Source organism: Podarcis vaucheri (assembly GCF_965113315.1).
Source record: "Podarcis vaucheri genome assembly, chromosome: 2".
In the NCBI taxonomy this organism is placed as follows: Eukaryota; Metazoa; Chordata; class Lepidosauria; order Squamata; family Lacertidae; genus Podarcis; species Podarcis vaucheri.
Window position 1 is genome coordinate 61132902 of NC_138760.1, and position 21259 is coordinate 61154160.

Consider the following 21259-nt stretch of genomic DNA (forward strand, 5'->3'; position numbering starts at 1 on the left):
CTTTCATCTTAGGGACATAGCAACTATTTATGCTTCCTTTGATTTGCTGGGCAGTGCTCTCCAGGGTCTCAAACAGATGTCTTCCTCGCCAATCTATTGTGGCAGCACTGGGGATTCAGCCTGGGACCTTTAGCATACAAACTTTGTGCTCTGCCACGGAGGCATAATCCCACCCTGCAGGTAGGTAGGTAGAATTGGGCTGCTATCTGCCTGCTCCACTATAAGCCTGCACAACACTATTCTCTGCTTTGTGAAAAGGTTGTCGCATGGAAGGTTTGAGACAAAGAAAACACCATCAGTAATGCAGTCTGTCGACAAGGTAGGAATTTTGAATATCAGGTAATATGCAAGCTGACACCACCCAATGGGAACAAATTGCTTTCCCAAATGTATTTCTTTTTTGTTTCAGAGTCCTACTGAGAACCCATTAATTTTCATCAACCACAGTTCTGCAAATCTCACATTAATAACTCTCCCAAAGTGACTTGTTCCACTAATAACTTTTCTTAGGGAGTCTTTCAGCATGTGTCTCAGAATACAAGCTTAGTAGGTAGAAAACAATAATTGTATCCAGCTGTGCAGTCACTTATTTTTTGTTGTGTGGTTCTTGAAATAAAAGAGCAATGTGGAGAACCTTTTAGAAGCCTGCATGTTCCCGGCAAAGGATGACCCCACCATGTGCAAAATGTCTGTATTTCAAAATGTATTGGTGCCTCATTGGCAACTAAATTACACTTCTGCCAACATTCATGAGCCTTCCCAAAATGATTTCTAGCAAATGCATGTTGGATGCTTTCATGTTTTCTTTGACTTAAGTGATTTTATTTATAACACATGATTAATTGCATTTATTTGGTTACTGACATTTAGGCAACAGTCCTAACTTATTAAGTAGTAAGCCCTGTTGCAAAAGTCAGGCTTACTTCTGAATAAACAAGTATAGGATTTTCACCTGTAGTAATAGGAAGAAATATCAATCTATCCCTAATTTTAAATCAATTGCCAAAAGTTTCTCAAGCTTCAGACTGCTTCTAAGCAATAACTTATGGGGAGGGTACACTGCTTTCCATAATATGTTTAAGAAAGGTGTCATACAATACTTCTTGAACCAAAGGTAATGCATTTTATTGTGTGATTCTTTACATGTCTATGTTCCATTGAGGGTGGCATGTAACAATATTCCAAAGGTAGCTGACAGGTTGATTCTGTTGGTAGGCTATCATCCCCAAGAACAGACATTGAGATCTTTTTGCAGTTGTACACCAAGCACTGAAGATGACACACCTCTTGAAATGGCTCTACTTCCTGGTAGCAGAGGGTATAACATCAACAGTGACACAGTAAAATTTCCTAAGCCAGAGTGTTATGTATTTAAATCTCTTGGCTGGACTCATCTGAGGAATGAAATTTGGGAGATGGTAAAGCAAAGCAAACAAGTCTTTGTTGGAGAAATATCTATGTTAGCTATGGAGCTGCTCTAAGTTCTGCAGGTTTCTTCACTGACCTTGGTATCTGTCACCTCGGTCATCCCTCTGTTGTGGCAGCCCCAAAACTTTTTCAACCCATGCTCCACCTTTAGCTCAAATATGTGTTTGGGGATCCACTTCTTTATTTATTTTTACCATGTAGATGTATGGTATACTGGGAGATCACTGAGTGATTTTCAATAGAGAGGCAATTTGGAGTAATAATTCCTGCCAAACAATAACAACAAGAAAACTTTCCCCCAGATTAGGCAGCTGAGATGAAGAAAGCTTGGTATGGGGCTGGGAACCTGAATGGGCTGTGAGCTCAGTTCTGTTACTGGGGGGAAATTGTGGGTTGAGTGTGTGTGTGTTTGGAAGCACCCTGTTTCTAAAAGTATGTTGCTTCCCTCACCAAACCATGATTTTGCATCTGGTTCTGCTTGATGGATCTCAGGGTCCAATAAAAACTAACCAATCAATCAGATACTGCAATCCTGAAGTCTATCTGCCCCATCTCTATCAGGTAGGTCATATGTACAAAAAGTATAGGAAAAGCTCAATAATGATTGTGTTGCAGTTGAAGCACTACTCACACTTCTTCAGTTCCTTCTAAGAAGGTGCAAGGGCAATCTGAGTCCAGTTTTCCATGACACAGCTGATGGCAAAGAGTTTATTCAGCACATTCCTCTCTGAGTACTGCATTTTAATTAGTTCTGTTATAATTTGACTCAAAGCACATTGTTCAGTATTGGTTCCCGCACCTTGATACCCAAGGAAACAAATGCCAGAGTGGAAACACATGAAAATAAAGATACTCAATGAACACATAAATGAGAATCCTGGGTTGATTTGTGTTGTGTAAAAAGGTACCTATGGGAGTGGGTGCAGGCATTTTGCTCCATGAAGGAATATATGTAGTCCTGTCTCAGACAGAGACAGGAGCAGGTAATGTCCATCCCTTCTGTTTTCCGAAATTTAGTACAGTCGTATCTTGGCTCCCAAACACCTTGGTACTTGGACGTTTAGGTTCCCAAACGCCGCAAACCCAGAAGTGAGTGTTTGAGAACATTCTTTGGAACCCGGATGTGCGACTGGGCTTCTGCGGCATCCAATGGGCTGCAGGAGCTTCCCAAAGCCCATCAGAAGCCGCACTTTTCTGAATGTTTTGGAAGTCAAATGGACTTCTGGAATGCATTCCGTTTGAATTCCATGGTACAACTGTATCTAATTCCTGTCCCTAACGAGAAAAAACATGCCATGCTAGTTTTCTAAATGCAGGGCTTGTTGATGTTCTTTTAATTGGGGCAGAAGCATTTAAAATATGCAGCCTCTCACCTGCGTTTTGAAGTACTACTGACTTTAAAGGCTATGCCGCTACGACATCTTTGAAGGTAGAGTGCGGCTCTAACTCCTCAAGTGCCTACCATCTGTTTGACCTTCATACTACACAGACATCTGTGGTACTCTGGTTTAAATAATAATGTTGCTTTCCATCTCTAGAGACTAAGAGCATTTTTCCATTCACTAACACTAACAACACCTTTGAGTCTCTGTTTTGCTATTTGTGGACACGTGAGAATGTTTTTCGAAAAGCAGCATTAAAAAACAGGAAAGAAAAAAATAAATGTACAGTATAGATTTTACATTCACATAAAAGATATGTGGGGGGCGCATTCTTGATCATTGCCTTTGTCTTGGAACATGATACAATAAGGATTTTGCCACTGTGGATTGCAGAGAAACCAGTGCTCTGACCCTGGTTTGAGAGTTAAAGAGACCGAGGAACTTCTACACTGCAGTTTGATTGATTGAACTTATATCCTACCTTTCCTGCAATGAGTTCAAGGCGGAGTATTTGGTTTTCTTCCTTCTTATTTTATTCTCACAACAACCCTGTGAGATAGCTTGGGATGAGAAACAGACTGGTCCAAACTCACCCAGTGAGCTTCATGGCTGAGTAGAAATTTGAACCCTAGTCTCCCAAGTCCTGGTCCAGAACTCTAACCACTACACCACCCCAGTTCACTGGCCTTTGCTTGCTATTGCAATCTTTTAATGGCACACAAAGGTTTTTCATATGTTACACTGAATAGCTATTCCTAGTATGTTTCATTGTCCCCTTTCTGGGTAGCTTTTGCTGAATGCAATCAAACCCTGAGAGATTAATCTCCAGAGAGACTATTGGGGTTGCTGAAATTTAATAATGAATAACTCAAATCTGTTTTCTCCAGATGCTGCCCAAAGAAGACCATGAACAATATGCAGGATTCTTATCAATTTCTCAGTGATCAGACATACTTACAGGTTCAGGGCTGATGACAGGAATTCAGCTCCCATGTGACAGCCTCCTTGAGCTCTTTATCTTCAACCTTTCCTGACTCAGAACCTACCTTTGCCCAAATATGCATTTAGGGATCCATTTCTTGATTTTTATTTATTTTTACCATATATTTGTATGATGTTACCATGACTCACCTTAGGTGCTTTCTACTGAACCATTTGAAGTGAAGTCCAACTTGCTTTATGGATTGCATTTTTATTGTTTGCTGGATTATTGCTTAGTTTAAAACAACAGCAACACAGTACATATAAACATGAAAAATATGCAACAAAAAATGTAACAAAATGTTGCACATAATAATAAAAAAAATCCAAGTATCATTTGGGTGCATTTGCCAATACAGTACAGTGGTACCTTGGGTTACATATGCTTCAGCTTACATACACTTCACGTTACAGACTCCGCTAACCCAGAAATAGTACCATGGGTTAAGAACTTTGTTTCAGGATGAGAACAGAAATCGTGCTCCGGTGGCGCAGCAACAACAGGAGGCCCCATTAGCTAAAGTGGTGCTTCAGGTTAAGAACAGTTTCAGGTTAAGAACGGACGTCCGGAACGAATTAAGTACTTAACCCGAGGTACCACTGTATTGGCTCACTCCACAGCAGCTGGCCTGGCTTTGTAATGTCCGAAACCAGTTGTAGAGACCCCAAAGCATATATTTGACCACTGCAGTCTTGGGCGTTTGCTGCCTGCTGGCCCAACCCTTAGGCATTGGGAGGCAGTAGCCTCTGGCAGCTAATTGTGGGCGTCAGGAAAGTGCAACAAATTGGCTCCCTAATGCATCATTACAGTATTTTTATTCTCAGGGAGAAATGCTTTGTGGGGTCTTTTATTTTTTTAATGCCTGGGGTGCCAGGAGAGCAGCTATTTGGTAAGTTAACCTGAAGGGGAGGCGAGAGCATTTGCCTCAGAGGGCCTGCTCTGAGGCGACTCCCAGCCTCTTTGCCTGTGAAGCGCCTGGCTTCTTTTGACCTTTGCCCTCCTGCAAGGCGGACTACCGGCGCCTTCTTGGCCCTCCCGCTGCCTGCCTCCTGCGCCTCAGCCCGACTCCCCAAAGGGGGCGGCGGGCAAAGGCGAAGACGGGCGAGAGGAAGGAGGGCCGAGAGCTGAGCGTGGATGTCTGCCGCCTTGTACGCATGCACCGCGCGAGCCTGGCATCCTCTTAGCGCCGCCAAGCCGGGACGCGGCCTCGCCTTCTCCAAGAGGAGCCGGTGCAAAGAAGGGCGGCGGGCGCGCGGCTAAAAATAACCTCCTGTGCCGCTGCCGCTGCTACTGCTGCGGGCGGGCGGGCTTGCGCCTGGGAGCAGCGAGAGCCAGCCAGTCCCCGCCGCCGCTGCCTCTACTGCTGCTGCTGCTCCCTCAGTCACTGCAGTGAGTTTGCTGCAGTCCCCCCTCAAGCTGCGCTCTCGCTTCAGGCCGCCCATGCTGCAGCCGGCTCCAGCAGGCATGCTCACCTTCTTCCTAGTGTCTGGTGGCTCCATCTGGCTCTTCGTGGGTAAGTCAGCCTGGGCGCTCGCTCGCTCGCTCCCCTCCCCGCCATCCCGCTCCTTCGCTTTCCTACGGTCTCTCTCTCTCCCCCCCCCTCCCCACCTATCACGGGCGCCGCTTCCCAGGCCCCTCGCCGCCAGGGAAAGCGGAACAAAAGCGGAAAGAGACGGAGGGTGTGCGCGGGGAGGCTCCTTCTTGGAAATGACCTCAGTCCAACCCTGCACACCTCTCCCGGCCTCCATGGGAGCCGCTCGTCTGCGCGTCCCGCTGCTGCTTTGAGCTGCTTCTCTCGGATCTGCTGGACATGAGCGCCGTCGTTGGGATGTGTTCCCCCCCAGACCCTCCGGAAGGACCAGGGCAGGAGAAGAGGAAGGCTGCGAGGGATGCTGCTGCCTTTGATGTCATCCTTCTGCGGTATTGGGCCCTATTGTGTGGAGGAATTTGGAAAGCTCAGCAATGCTGGGCGAGCCTGGAAAAAAGGGGAAAGATTACATAAGTTATCTGCTGTGATTTCGCTGCCTGCACCGGGGTCAAGATGCTCTCTTTTGAGTGTATAGGATGATGCATATGGGTGTGTGTATGGGTGCAGAAAGGAATCTGCCGTTGTGTGTGGCTGCTGCATGCAGTATTAATGATGGGTCAATGTTTTAAAGATGATGGGATCAGACAAAGAGGATTAGCGGGACCCCGGAATAGCTGCGATCCTCTTCAGCGCCTGACAGATTCAGTTTTAAATGGTGTAATCTGCTGCAATGATTTGAAATAGAACACTCTGGAGGTGAGGCAGAAGGGCAGCCTTTAGGAATCTGTAACTCCTTGTCATTTGTAGGTGATGGGTTGAGATCAACTTCTTTTTGGTGCAGAGATCTTTGCTGTGTTGAGTGGGTGTTGCTGCTGTGAAGGGAGAACCGTAGTTCACATGGGCTGAATTTTCTGGTGCTAAAATAAATGCATGGGAATTAATGTTAGGCTCCTGCCTCCATCCGTGTAGGAGGCAACTCCCCTTTACAGCACTGAGGACACTCTGTTTCTCTCCAGGGCATGCAAAGCCACAGAAAGGCACTTAGATGTGCCAATATTTCCTCTTGTTGGCCTAAGTTGGGGTGTGGGAGGCATCATCCAAATGGCTAGCAATTTATTTTCAGCATGGTGGAAATCTAGTGGCGCTATAATAATATTGTGGGATGGGGGAAGGAGAGAAAAAGATTTTGTAGCCACGTCTCATGTCTTAAAACAAGATAAATTTAGGAACTCATGCCAGCAATTGTTTGAAGACTTGCTTTTTTATTCTCAATATGTATGAAACACTTTGCATGTGCTCAGAGGCTTATTTCTTTGCTGTTACTCTACACATTGCCATGTCCCCCCCAGCCTTGCTGGTGAAATCTATGGCTTGAAGCCATGACAACAGAGTCCTCTTGCAGAGGCGGGGGGGGGGGAGGACCAATATGTGTGAACTGTTGAGGTTGAGGCAACAGAAAGCAAAATTAGCTCATTTAGCAGCTCCAGCCAAAAGAGACCCTGCCCCAGCCTATGCACCACCTGGACCAGAGCTCATTCACTTTGTCTGCTTGTATTGGTCATGTCAGCTGGCTGCAGAAGCAAAGGCTTGAGCGTGGGGCCTAACGCTAATGGGGTAAGGCAGGATAGCTTTAAGAAGGAGAAGTGTATTTCAAATGAATGTTGTTGCTGTTTTATGTAGCATTTCTCAGGGAATAAAGCATTTGTTGCCTCTTTTAACTCTCATAACATCTCATAATGCTCCGGGAAGTCTTATTCTGTAACCTTACATGGGTGGGGCTAACAGTGATACCCTTAGCGGTTGAAGCACTTTGCATGTGCTCAGAGGCATATTTCCTTGCTGTTGCTTTACTGCTTACATTACATCTGATCCCGCACAATGGGTGACACTTGAGCTATATGGCTGGGAATGTGATCTCTGCTTCGTGCCCATGTGATGAGGCGACAGCACAGCAAGGAGATAAATTACAACCTCCAGATCGACTAATTATTGCAAGGCCTGGGGGCTGTTTCTGTGATAAGTTAATGCTGGTACCCCAAAGAATTCTGCTTCTATTCATTGCAAGCAAACGCTCAAAGATCTAAAACTGGTACTTGGAAGCTAAATGTTTGCCCAGTCATACTGTGCCATATTCTCTTTCGGGAAAGCCTAGCCAGGCCTCTGAGTCATGCAGGCATGGAATCAATAATTGATCATTTCTAGTTAAGTATAGAGCTGCCCTTAGGCCCCTCCCTTTTACATAAACTTTTTCTTTTAGTACATGCTGAGGCCCTGAAATGTAATGGAATTGTTGTTTTTAAAAATGTGTGCTGCATCTGCCAATGACCTGTCCTTTAACATTATTTCTTCTAGTTTTAGGTGGTTAGTCCTAGGTGGTTAGATTTTATTGTGTCTTGTTTTGAGGGGATGGGTTTGGGGACTTCCCTGAATAATTTGGGGGGGGGGGCAGGAGAGTTCATGGGGGCAGGAGAGGAAACAGAAGTGCAGCTGTGCCAACACAACTCTGCTTTGAATACAAGCCTAAGTGTTTTAATAATTTCTGTATTTATTAAACTTCTATACTGCCCTCTGTCCTGAAGATCTAGGGAGGTTTACAGACACCCCAACACACAATTAAAATGATATTATCAAACCCACCAACTTAAAATGACATACAGCATCAGATATACTACTCCCATAGCTGTGCTGTTTGTTTTAAAATGGAAAGGCAGGACAAAATTGCTTTTTATTGGAGCAACTCTCATGAAAAGTTACAAGGCTCAGGTATGCCCAACAAGGCTGTATGTTGAAACATTCAAAAGGAATGTTGAAAGGCTTAGTTAAGCTGTGAAATTTTCTGGCCACTAGTTTGGATGGCTTTAGAAGAAGATAAGACAAATTAATGTAAAAGCTACTAGCTGCGATGGCTATGATCTGCCTCTACATTGCTGGGAATTGCAAGTGGTGACATCCTCAGTCACAAAGAGCTGTAGCCAAGGAGAGAGAGTGTAACAATGAGCCATAGATGATGCACTAAGCCAAGCCTTGCTTTAGCTCAGGTTAGCACAGGAGTAAAAAGTGTGGGGAAGAGCAACGCAGCTGTGAGCCTCTCTCCAGAAGCCCACAAATGGTGCTGGTAAGCCAAAGTTTGAGGTTGTACAAACCATGTCGTAACCATGGTTTCAACACCCTCCCCAGGAGCAGCCCAAGTTTTGGAAAACAGCTAATACCAATGTACCAAAATAGCCAGTGTAGTGTCCTCTATATGTTGTTGGACTACAGCTCCCACCAACCTTAACCATTAGCCATGCTGGCTGGGGCTGATGGGAGATGAAGTCCAACCAGTAGTAGTAGGTGGGGCTGCATTGCTGTTGCTGGGTACCAAGAGGGGGGAAAGGCAAGTGAGCAGGGAGTTCAGGTTCTGTGTTGGGAGCATTGGATTGGCTCCGCTGCTGCACCGACACCGTACTGCACTCCTCACTGTCCGCCCTCTTGACAACCGGCAGTCTTACGCAGTGTTGGGAAGCCAGGCCAGCAGTCCAGCCCCACCTGCATCATCATGCTGGCCATTACTGAGTCCAAGAGTTAGGGAACTGTACTAGATGTTTTGAATGAGCAGCTCGTTGTTTATTGTAAACCATCATTCTGCTCACAAATATGGCAAAGCTGCTTATAATTCCTCAGTGGTGAAAGGAAAGCACTGCAGATGGTGATCGTTTCCCTCATCTTTCCTATTATTTTATAAATTCCGGCCCCAGAAAACAGATTGTTTGAAAGAACCTGGTTTAAACGAAGCCCAAGAGTTTAGCCAGTACTACTAACTTGGTTGGACTTTTATAGTATGTGAAACCTGGGGTGGAGATGCTGCAGGATTAATTGATGCAATCCTTTATCACAGGGGCAGGGAACCTTTGGATTTTCAGATGTTATTAGACTACAGTTGCCATCAGCCCAGACCAGCACAGGCAGTGCTCGGGGGTTATGAGAGCTGTAGTCCAAAAACATCTGATGGGACACAAATTTCCCAACCCTGCTCTAAGACTTGGAGCATGTTGTTCACATTCCCACCTTATAGCACAGCGAAGCTGTTTTCTATGCATTTCACATTTCTGTTTTCCATCTCTTCACATCAGCATGGTTTCAATTCAGTTGTCTGTGTATGCACCAGGGAGTGCTGAGGACACAGATGTTGTTACCCCAAGCAGAGGTGTTCACACCTTAGCTGGAGTCTAAGGACTCCTGGCAGTAAGATGCTTGTTTGACATAGAACAGTAATAGCTCACAAGAAAGTACAGGATACTTAAGCGTTTTGGACAAGGTCATGTAAATCCAGCACTGGAAGCAAAATCAGTGCATAGTAAAGGGGAATGTGAACACAGCCTAAGTTTTATTGGTTTCTTCTCCCTCCCTTCTCCTTTTATCATATAGCTTTAGTTCTGTTAAATGCTCCAAGGCTGAAGAACTAAATGCCCTTGAAAAGGATGATACAGTTTCAGTGTCCCTCTACAGCTGCTATAATGAAAGGGAAGCTTAAACGGGAGATTTGTAGTATTCATGTCACACATATTTGTTAACATGGGTGAACTAATTAAAAACATTGGCAAAGGTTAAGCACTCATCCATGCTTAGACTGCAAGTCCTATAGCTTAGCTGAGAACACTGCCTTTACCCATTGGCACTCCTGCTGTTTTTTTTTTATTTAATAATTTTTTGTTCCCTGAATAATCAAGATACAGGCGATATAGAGTTTTTTAGCTCAATTCTTGAATTAGCTGTGAAAGAGATGTGAAGCAGTTCAGATGTTTCAGCTGGTGTAATATGACCATGCTAACCCATCTCTGTTAACAGTTGGGCAGCAGCCGTCTGCACTAGCTGACGTTTCTACGTGGACATCTCTGCATAAACCACATCACAGTAATCTGATCTAGAAGTAACTGAAGCATTAATGACAGAAGCCAGTCTCTGTCTTCCAGCAGTGTCCGCAGTGGGTGTCTCAACCAAAACTAATCAAAGGCATTATAGGTCACAGGGATTCTCAGTGTAATGTCAAATACTGAAGTTTGCCTAAGCTTCAAAGTGAATCTTTAGGAACAGTACGATTCTAACCAAAGCAATTTAACCTGCCCACAGGTGTCTCATTCCCCAAATGTTACCAACTCTGTCTAATCTGGATTGGCTGTGTTCACTTTCATCCAGTCCCTCACTGATCCTAGATGCTAATTCAGGGCACCACGGTCTTTGTGGGAGTTGCTGGAAGGGTGAGATAAAAGTGTGGGGCAGGTAAGGACATGTAAGGTAAGGACAATTGGGAGCTTGCCGATTAGACAGTGATCCCCACGGGGATCGGCGACACTAAGAGATTCCCCGCTGGTAACTCTCTAGTAGAGTTGAGGGGGCTCATTGTCCACAAGCCCCTTTGAAGATGAGCTTTCATTGGCAATCTGCCTTCATATAGCCATGCTCTCTCTGCTTGCAGCAGGTATGGTTTGGATGCAAACCATGGGTGCAAATGGACTTCAAATTTCCTCACTGTGACCACAATTATAGTAAGACCCCTTTGAACTCTGACAGGTGGCCAGGTCTGTGTACCTATCAGTGATGTGATATCCTTATGACATGTGATTGACAGCCACCCACGAAAGTGGATTTGAGGCTGTTTTCCTCTTTTGCCACAAACCCACTTTGGAAGCAAAAAGGAGATATTTGAATGTTTGCAGTAAGGAAAGTGAGGGGGAAATGCACTGGTAAGTGTGGGATAACAATTGACTTGATGCAACATCATTTAACCCTCTGCAAACAAATGAAAATGAATGCTTCTGAAGGCAACCCTGTTTAGGGAAGTTTTAAATGTTTGATGTTTCATTGTGTTTTTAATATTCTGTTGGGAGCCGCCCAGAGTGGCTGGGGAAATCCAGCCAGATGGACGGGGTATAAATATTATTATTATTATTATTATTATTATTATTATTATTATTATTATTACTACTACTACTATTACTATTACTATTACTTGCCAGAAGGGAGAGGAACAAGGTGGTGGTGCAAACACACCAGAAGGAGCTCTGCTGATGCCTTTGCACTGCACCAACCTCCCTGCTGCCTCCTCCGCTCCCTCCGGGTAAGCAACTGTGACCCATTTGCTGGGAAGCTAGTGTAGCTGCTCCACCCCACCCAGCAAGCCACTTCTAATTGGGTTGCTTATTAGTTTAATGCTGTATATATTTTAACTGATTACATCAGAAATGGTAAGCTGCCTTTGGGAAAATATAGCATTTTGAAAGGTGGCTCAGAAATTCCTTAAATAAATAAGAAACTCCAGGGGAACTTTCTCACTGCAATTCTAAACGCTACAACCATTTCTAAAATTGAAACCAGCCTTTCTGTCTCTTTATTCAAGTAAAGATTTATATGCTAATATGTGGATAGAATAAAAAGTAATAATGTCCACTGTGTGCTAATCATTGAGGATCCCAATAGTTTCTCATTCACAGATGAATAACAGGAATATTCTGTATTTTTTATAATAGCTTAAAGTTGGGCTTTGATTATCCTTTCTTTCCACTAGGGGGAACTGCGTTCTGCAACTTGGATTGGTGCAAACTCCCTTGAGTTTTCCACAGTAATCTTTTGCAGACTTTACCCAACTGCCCCATCAGTTTCCCTAGACACTGGTTTACAGACCCGGCCCAGCTGAGCAGGTTCCTAATACTGAGTTTTAATTAAAAAGCAGCTACAGGGATTAATCGCCAAAAAGGTTTTCGTAGCAGCACAATCCCTTAGCTGGAGTCTTAAGCTTTTGCCATAATTATTATTTGCCCCCTGTTTATTATTGTTCTCATTATTAACTTGTGATGTACATTGAGATTCTCAAGGAAGATTGGGATTAAAGTATAATAATAACAGTATTAGTAATAATCATAGTAACGCCTCCAAATCCTTGTTATGGGCAGGACAACTTTTATTCTTGTCTCTCTCCTCTCTCCAAACACATATGAACAGGGACGCACACAAAAATTATTTGCATAAGTTGAGCTGCTAAAGCCTAAACTGTTTTTGTTGAATTAGTAAACATTCATGTTTTTAAATGCCCTTTATAAGAAATCACCATTGGAACAGTGTTTTTGTGTGTTTTGGTAAAAGGTTTACAGAGAATATTGTTCCTTACATGACTCAGTGTCCTCTTTATAAGGATCTTTGTGAAAAGTATTTGTTTGAATTTAGTCCTACAACATTTTTTCTTAAAGCTATTGCATTTATATGGTTTTTGCTGTTTGAGAATGAAAACTATGTTACTTTGCGTGTTTCCTTTTGTGCTGGCCAGGAAATTAAGAGCCCGATTTGTTGCTTCAAATCTGAATGCTCCTTTTGTTTTTGTTTTTGTTATGGCTTACAGCTAAACAATAAGCTTGTTACTACTTCTTACCTGAGAGTAAGTCTCAGTGAACTCTGTGGGACTTGCTTCCTCTGAAGGATGTATAGGACAGCACTGTTAATAGCTTGCTACTTGGTCTGCAATGACAGGGTGTTACTGGAGCCTCCACACCTGGTACTGTTGTGGATTTTATTTATTTAATAGTTTTTATACCATCTTTCAAAATACATTTCTGAAGCAGCATATATGATATAAAACTACTACCATTAAAATATATAATAAAAGAAATAAAAATGATAAATGCAAAATAAAAAAAAATCAACAGTAGAGTGGAAAAAGGAGTGTTAGCAGATTCAGTTTTTGAAAGCACAACAGAAAAAAATTCTGATGGTTGTGCAAAGGGAGCAAAACATTGCTAGCCTCTGCTACACACCCACACCCACCTAGAAAACATAAGAACGAGAACCCATTGAAAATTCATTTTAAGCCAGTGCTGGCGGGGGTGCGTAGATGACTGCTCTGAAAATACATGGGCATCAATTAGTGGTTCTGGCAACGTGAGGCCTGAGGATTGTGTCAAAATGGCACATTATGTTTTCTATTAGTGGTGTTACTGCCAGAAACAATGAGATGTCAAGGGATGGCTGGTTTGGGAGTTGTAGATAGAGGGCAGGATTTAATAGGATTTTGTTCTCATTGTGGTGGTGCTTAGTAGTGCTAACATCCTGAGGAGACAATATTGAAGTTGTGAAGGAAATATCTCCCAAGGTTTCCAGCTAACAGACAAGCAACAAGCCCAAATTCATATTTTTTCCAGATACCAAAATTTCCCTATTAAGAAGGTTATTTGGAAGACCAAATGCAAAGTGTGTTTCTGCTTCACACACACACACACACACCATAGAAAGCAGATACTCCATCAGTGAGCTATGGCGGTTCCCTAGATAAGTTTTGGGCAGGCACTGCTCCACTGCAGCAGCACATTGCAGAAGAAGATTAGTAGCAGTGGGGTGGGCAGGCTGCTTTTCAACTAATCTGTCATTACTGATTTTTATCACTGGGAACCCTTGAAAAGCTTCTAGAAAACCCCAAGGTTTCCTAGAATACAGATATAAGCCGGCTAATTTGAATCATTACTCTTCAATCCTTTGTATCTTCCTCTTTTTTCTTTTCTTAAACCTTGCAAGAGGCATTTACTCTCCTGTTTGCTTGGTTTTCATAGACAGCTTCATGTGTGTGGGACTCATGGAAATACATTTTCTAAACCACATGCTTGCCCTTACTTCTCTCTCTGCGCCCTCCTCCCTCTCCCCAAACTAGGCTTGAATAATGAAAATAGAGGCCCAGCTTAGGAGACAGATGGCAAAACTGAATTAACTGAATATCCACGGAAAGAGTAACTGATTTGAACTCGTGCCAAAGGGAAGGAATTCAACTATGTTGCAGTGGAATGGGAACAACATACAGTATATCACTGTGTTGTTGCTTCAGCCACAAAACAGGTGGAGTTTGCTGCTGCAAGTTCCCTTGTATGCACATTCCTGAGTGGCTATGCAAAGTTTGTGATTAGATTTAATTGAATTTCAACAGTAATATAATGCAGAACAGAAGTGAAAGTTGCTGACTTTCAGTGCATTCACATTTTTACTGTTTGAGTTGGTTTAAATTAATTTGAGTCCCGAATGAGGTAGGTTAGGCTGAGACACAGTGAATGGCCCAGGGGTCACCCAGTAAGCCTCATGGCCAAGTGAGGATTTGAACCCTGGTCTCCCAGGCCCTAGTCTGACTTGCTCTTGTTACGTAAAGCATGATGTTGGAGAGTGGTTTTATGTAGTGACAAAGTTTGCATCTTTTAAGATGAAATGTAGGGGGGTACATATTAGCATTCTCTATCTTGTATGCAAACACATACACCCACAAAAAAGCAAGTAGCAAGCCAGCCATTAGTCTATTTCTACAGCAGAAGTTTAGAATAAAGCTGATTGCTTTTAAGTTCCTGGCTGGCGTCAGGTTCCATGATGACGGCATCTCCACCAGCACCTTGAGAGATCTAACAATAATAGTTGTTGCTATTGCAAGAATGAGGCTACGAGAGCCATCCATCGCTTGCAATCTGCACCTGCTCTTGTTTCAACAGCACTGCTGGATTTGTGCTGATCATGCCAAAACCCAGGAAAAACTTAAATTTCCTTAGTGTGAGGCTACCACTGGGTTGTCTAGCCCTATGCAATAAGAGACAAAACTTCCACAAAATGCACCCTTGCCATAAAGCACCCTTGAAAACAAATATGCTTGCTAAAGAGGCATGTTCAGATGATCAAGTATTTTTGCCACACTGGATTTAGGCCCAAGTATATAAAAGGCCTCGTTTAGTCTCCTGTATGGATTTGCAACATTTTTGAGTAATTCCTTCCATTGCTGAAGCCCAATAAGTCATGTTCGTTCCCTCCCTCCTTTCTCTTCTCTTGTGTGGGCCAGTAGGTTCCACTTTACACTGCTTGATGCACTATGTTCCTTCACAAAGAACACAGAGTAAGGCAGGCAAATACAGTCCACACTGATCAACTCCCACCCAGGAACCAATGTCCCCACAGTGGAAGGACATGTGGGTCCAGAATTGGCCTCCACAGTCACTTATGGACTCACTATTAAAACCGTGTTTATGGAAGACAATCTTACTCAGCTACAAGCTATCACCAAAGAAGAAGATAGCACCCTGAACACAAATCTGGTTTCAGAGCAGTTTACAAAACTAGTTTACTAGATTAGTAGTAAACTAGTAAAACAGATTTTTTAATAGACTCTGTCTTTCCAAAATTATTTTGCAGATGTCACGTGAACTAGGTGTTTGTTTTAACGTATGTCTAGGTAGGAAACATAAATTATTTGTTGCATTTGTGAAGGCATTTAGTTTCATAATTGGCCTTCCTAGTATACTTGTTGACAAAACAGAGGCGAAAGAAGATCCTGTTACAACCTTGAAACAAACACACACACATTCTCTCTCTCTCTCTCTCTCTCTCTCACACACACACAGAGAGAGAGAGAGAGAGAGAGAGAGAGAGAGAGAGAGAGAGAGAGACTTAAAACTATGAACCTCCAGATTGAGTGAACGAAAATAACCTCTTCGCTGCACTTGAGTGTAATGCTTAAGCCCTAATTTTATTTTCTTCTGAAAGGATTTTTTGTTGTCCATTGACAGCAGCTTTATTCTGGCAGGATTTTTTCAGCCAACTATCTGAATAATAATAATGTTTAAAAAAATCCTTTCAGTTCACAGGCTGCTGAGGGTGGTGTGATACTGTGATCTGCCAACACCGATTCAGGCTTGTGTTTCATTCAGAGAAGCTATTTGCATATTCTCTGTTCCCCCTGTTTGCTCAAACACGTCTGAAAAAGCAAAGTTCTCAGCCATTGAGGTTGAAGAATGAGCTGTCTGGTAACTTAGCTGAGCTTTAATACTTCCCATACTTGTTACTTGTTTTACCATAGAGAGGAGTTCTGAGGTATCGGTTAAATTCATAACAATTCTCAAGAAATTATTTTCCAAAAGGAGAAAGAAAAGCAGCGTTCAACAGATGGGAAAAGAGAGGGATGTACCTCTGTCACGTCTAAAGGCCAGCTAATTGGCAATCCATTTGCACAAACTAAAAATTTGTAAAAAAATAATACTATTTGTACCATATTAGAATTAGTCTGCAAAGTGAAAATGATTGTCGGTTCTAGGATCAGGATGGATCAACAAAAGGAAATGCTTTTTCACACAATATAGAATAAACGTATGGAATTCCCTACCGTAGCATGTGGTGGTTTTAGACAAATTTGTGGATAAAGCTATGACCATGGACTGTTAAGTAGAATCTCCATGCTTAGAGTAATATTCCACTGACATAGAGGTGCGCTCAATGTTTTCCTGTGAACATTTTAGGCTCAAAAAGGTGGTAGGGAGGGGTCCAATTCATTTTCTGAAATACCCTCCAAAGTTTTCATGCAACCAATCAAATTTGACTGTGTGATGACATCACTGAGGGCAAACAAAGCCAATTCAGAGTGAGAGCAGTACTTCCTGAATGTGTCTTGTTTCTTATTCAAGAATTTTAATGCAAAATTGGAAATGTTTCTGAATCTTGAGCAGATTTCAGTTGATTCTTGTGAATATTTATTTCTATGATGGACTGCCCCATCCAGTTTTTTTCTTGGTCAGTTGCAGTACCTTGGGTTACAGACACTTCAGGTTACAGATGCTTCAGGTTACAGACTCCAGTAACCAAGAAATAGTACCTCAGGTTAAGAACTTTGCTTCAGGATGAGAACAGAAATCGTGCGGTGACAGCACGGCGGCAGCAGGAGGCCCCCCCCATTAGCTAAAGTGATGCTTCAGGTGAAGAACGGACCTCCGGAACGAATTAAGTTCTTAACCCAAGGTACCACTGTAACTACTTGTTATTAACATAGAGGGGAGATTAACACAGAGGGGTTTTACTGGCTCTGTGTATAGTGTTGGGTTGGTTTTTTTAGGTGAGCCCTGTCTCCATCAACATTCTCCTCTACCTCTTTTTGTGTCGTGTAGCATTCTTTTGTGTGGTTTGCCTGATCAGACAAATCATAGAATTTTACTTCTGGAAGGAAACCAAAGGATCATCTAGTCCAGGTCAGCCTAATAATACTGGCCCACATGACTGCTCTATCTCAACATCTCGCAACACCCAGCAGAGCCACAGAAAGAAGCCCCTGAATCTGGTGCTGCGTGGCTATATGCCGGGGGAGCTGATGATAGAACTGAGCTGTTTGAAGACTCATGGAATAAGCTTCTTCCCCTTCAAAACATTTAGTTTGCACATGGGGCTATTATTATCTGATTCCAAGCCTGTTTGTGCTGTCTGTAGGGTCAATGTAGTTCTTTAGGGACCCTGATATATTTCATGGTGGGGTGGAATACTGTTGTGATTGTTCACCTTTAGTCATGCCTTTTTGATACCATTTCTCCCTTGATTTGCTTCCATTTGAGCTCTGTTTCCCCTCCCCCTTGTTTCATTCAAAGGATTACGTACATCTTTTCTCCTTCATTGAGTGATCTCAGCTGCACACGTACAGAAATACTGGTGGGCATGCCCCAAATGGCAAAGGAGTCATGGGTGGGACAAAAACACATGGCCCAGGTACATTCTGGAAAGCAGTAGAATAGCAACAGATGACCCATTTGCTATGTAAGGCCCCGAATCTGGAAGCACCCTGTGTGTCTGTCAAGTGGTGCAAGTGAACAGTAAGGGGTCAGAATAGAAACGGCAGAGCACAATACTTGTTGCTTTGCAAGCCAAGTAAGGTAAGGGTAAAGGACCCCTGACAGTTAAGGCCAGTTGCCAACAACTCGCGGGTTGCAGCGCTCATCTCGCTTTACTGGCCGAGGATGCCGGTGTTTGTCCGCAGACAGTTTTTCCAGGTCATGTGGCCAGCATGACCAAGCTGCTTCTGGCGAAACCAGAGCAGTGCATGGAAACGCTGTTTACCTTCCCGCCAGAGCAGTACCTATTTATCTACTTGCACTCTGATGTGCTTTCGAACTGCTAGTTTGGCAGGAGCAGGGACCGAGCAACAGGAACTCACCCCGTCGCGGGGATTTGAACTGCCGACCTTCCGATCGGCAAGCCCTAGGTTCAGTGGTTTAGATCAAAGGACCACCTGCGTCCTTTTGCAAGCCAAGTATATGATGTCAATTCAGGTGTACCAATTCAGATGGACCAGGCTTCCGGTAAACAGATTCCTTTTGTAATATAATTTTACAACATGAAAAATGAAGTATTGTTCAGAGATGTATATTCAGCAGTTGCAATTGCTTTGCCAACACATTTTACAGTACTTAACAGTACTACAAGGAGCTATTAGCAAAGGCAGTTGTAACTCTATGTGCTAATTTATGTGTTTTTTACACTGGGAAGACATATTAGAGTATGAGCACTAAACTCCAATTCACATTCAGCCAGTAATCTATTTTTAAAACACTGTTTTTGATAGAAGTTGTTACCCTCTTGATATCACATTTTCATATTGTTCCTAATACAAGTGTTGTCATATCCAAGCACCTCTGCTGTTAGTGTTGCCACCTTTTTCCTGTGAATTTTACATTGCCTTTCTTTATTATTTATGTCCCATACCATGAGTGGGAATGCTTTCAGTGCAGCTGACAGCTGGTACTCCCCCCCCCCAAAAAAAAAAACCAATGGAAAAGAATAACAACCAATTCTATATATAAAAAAATAGTTTAAAATAGTTCCAGTACTTACTTTTGCAGTAATGGATAAGGATATCCATTTAAAAAACATGATGGAGAAAGTCTTCAGCAGGAGCTGACAAGACAATAGAGGGATGCATAAAGGGTAGGTGCCACCACACTAAAGGCTCCATTCAGACATGGTACAGAACAGATCTCCTGATAGGATGGTGTCTGCAAGAGGGCCCTGTCCTGCAGAACACAGTGAACTCAATGCAAAAGTAAATTAAATGCATAAAGGTAAATTGACCCAAACCTTTTGTAATAAGGAGGTAAGAAAAAATGGTTGTAATGACTACTTTGTTTATAGATTACAAATATTTACTAAGCATATTTTTTTAAAGAGAAGAAACATTTCATGAAACTTTTCTCACCTTTTCTACTGCATGCAAAGAAAAGCTTCACCGCCTTTGCCTGTGAAGTTGCTGTTAAAGGTCCGGAAGCAGATCTTATTGGCTACCCTAGAGAGCCATTTTGGTGTAGTGGCTACAATGTCAGGCTAGAAATGGAGAGACCAAGGATTCAAATCCCCCCCCCCCCGGTAGCCATAAAGCTCACTGGGTGACCTTGGGCTACCGACCTCCCAGGGTTTGTCCAGCAAAACAACCAGCAATTTTCAAGTGGCCATGGGGTGGAGGGCTGAGAACACCTGATCTGAACAATGGCTTACTTACTGTGACAGTGACTTACTATGGATGAGCAGCCTGGTAGGGCATGCTGCTCAAGTAGCCCTTGCCGTGCTCCTACCTTTGCCAAACAGTTTCTAAAAGCAGCTACTGAAAGCTAGGACTAAATTTAAAGTGCTGAAGCTAACCCATCAAATAAAATATAAATTCTTCCTTCCTTATTCAGCTCCACTGGTTACCATTAATAGCCTAATGAATGCATTTTATTTCTCTCACGTCCTAGCTGCTTTGCATCTGTGTTCTCTGCCTGCTGCAATTACCTTCTATTTGCAATTTTTTTGTTTTTTGTTTTGTTTTGCTGGTAATAGCTGTCCTGTTATCTCATCCGGTTATTTCATGCAGTGAGTAAGGAAGTATGAGAAATGCTTAAATCAGAACCAGCCTTTCAAGCCTCATCAACCTTTAGAATTTTTTGAGTGCTATATACATATGTAGATAGGGGTGATCTGCTAGCCATTACAATATATAGTTGGACTTCCAAATGGCTTTCAGCAAAGTTCCTTCCCAGCTGCTGAGTAAACATAGCAGCCAGGTGCTTTTATGGATTTGGAACTGGTTAAATAATAATAATAATAATAATAATAATTTATTATTTATACCCCGCCCATCTGGCTGGGCCTCCCCAGCCACTCTGGGCGGCTTCCATAAAAACCAAAAATACAATAAAATATCACACGTTAAAAACTTCCCTGAACAGGGCTGCCTTAAGATGTCTCCTGAATGTCAGGTAGTTGTTTATCGCCTTGACATCTGCTGGAAGGGTGTTCCACAGGGCGGGCGCCACTACCGAGAAGGCCCTCTGCCTGGTTCCCTGTAGCTTTGCTTCTCGCAATGAGGGAACCGCCAGAAGGCCCTCGGCGCTGGACCTCAGCGTCCGGGCAGAATGATGGGGGTGGAGACGCTCCTTCAGGTATACTGGACCGAGGCCGTTTAGGGCTTTAAAGGTCAGCACCAACACTTTGAATTGTGCTCGGAAACGTACTGGGAGCCAATGCAGGTCTTTCAAGACCGGTGTTATATGGTCTCGGCGGCCGCTCCCAGTCACCAGTCTAGCTGCCGCATTCTGGATTAGTTGTAGTTTCCGAGTCACCTTCAAAGGTAGCCCCACGTAGAGTGCATTGCAGTAGTCCAAGCGGGAGATAACCAGAGCATGCACCACTCTCGCGAGACAGTCCGCAGGCAGATAGGGTCTCAGCCTACGTACCAGATGGAGCTGGTAAACAGCTGCCCTGGACACAGATTTGACCTGTGCCTCCATGGACAGCTGTGAGTCCAAAATGACTCCCAGGCTGCGCACCTGGTCCTTCAGGGGCACAGTTACCCCATTCAGGACCAGGGAATCCTCCACACCTGCCCGCCTTCTGTCCCCCAAGAACAGTACTTCTGTCTTGTCAGGATTCAACCTCAATCTGTTAGCCGCCATCCATCCTCCAACCGCCTCCAGACACTCACACAGGACCTTCACCGCCTTCACTGGTTCTGATTTAAAAGAGAGGTAGAGCTGGGTATCATCCGCATACTGATGAACACCCAGCCCAAACCTCCTGATGATCTCTCCCAGCGGCCGCATGTAGATGTTGAAAAGCATGGGGGAGAGGACAGAACCCTGAGGCACCCCACAAGTGAGAGCCCAG

The 21259-nt window shown here is 43.5% G+C and overlaps 1 protein-coding gene across 7 annotated transcripts in view; it reads left to right on the forward strand.

The window, feature by feature from the left end:
* Positions 1-4950: 4950 nt before the first annotated feature.
* Positions 4951-21259, forward strand: part of ACSL6 (acyl-CoA synthetase long chain family member 6) — a 77909-nt gene continuing 61600 nt past the window's right edge. The window contains exons 1-2 of one of the 7 annotated variants that reach the window (XM_082211573.1): positions 8334-8435; positions 10430-10579. Coding sequence is in view for 5 of the 7 variants with exons in the window: in XM_082211566.1 (XP_082067692.1) it covers positions 5233-5305 (73 nt within the window). In the remaining 2 variants the exon portion in view is untranslated. Of the gene's footprint in view, positions 5306-5452; positions 5713-8333; positions 8436-10429; positions 10580-21259 lie in introns of those variants that run through there. The other 6 variants (XM_082211566.1, XM_082211564.1, XM_082211572.1 and 3 more) reach the window with 6 other exon arrangements.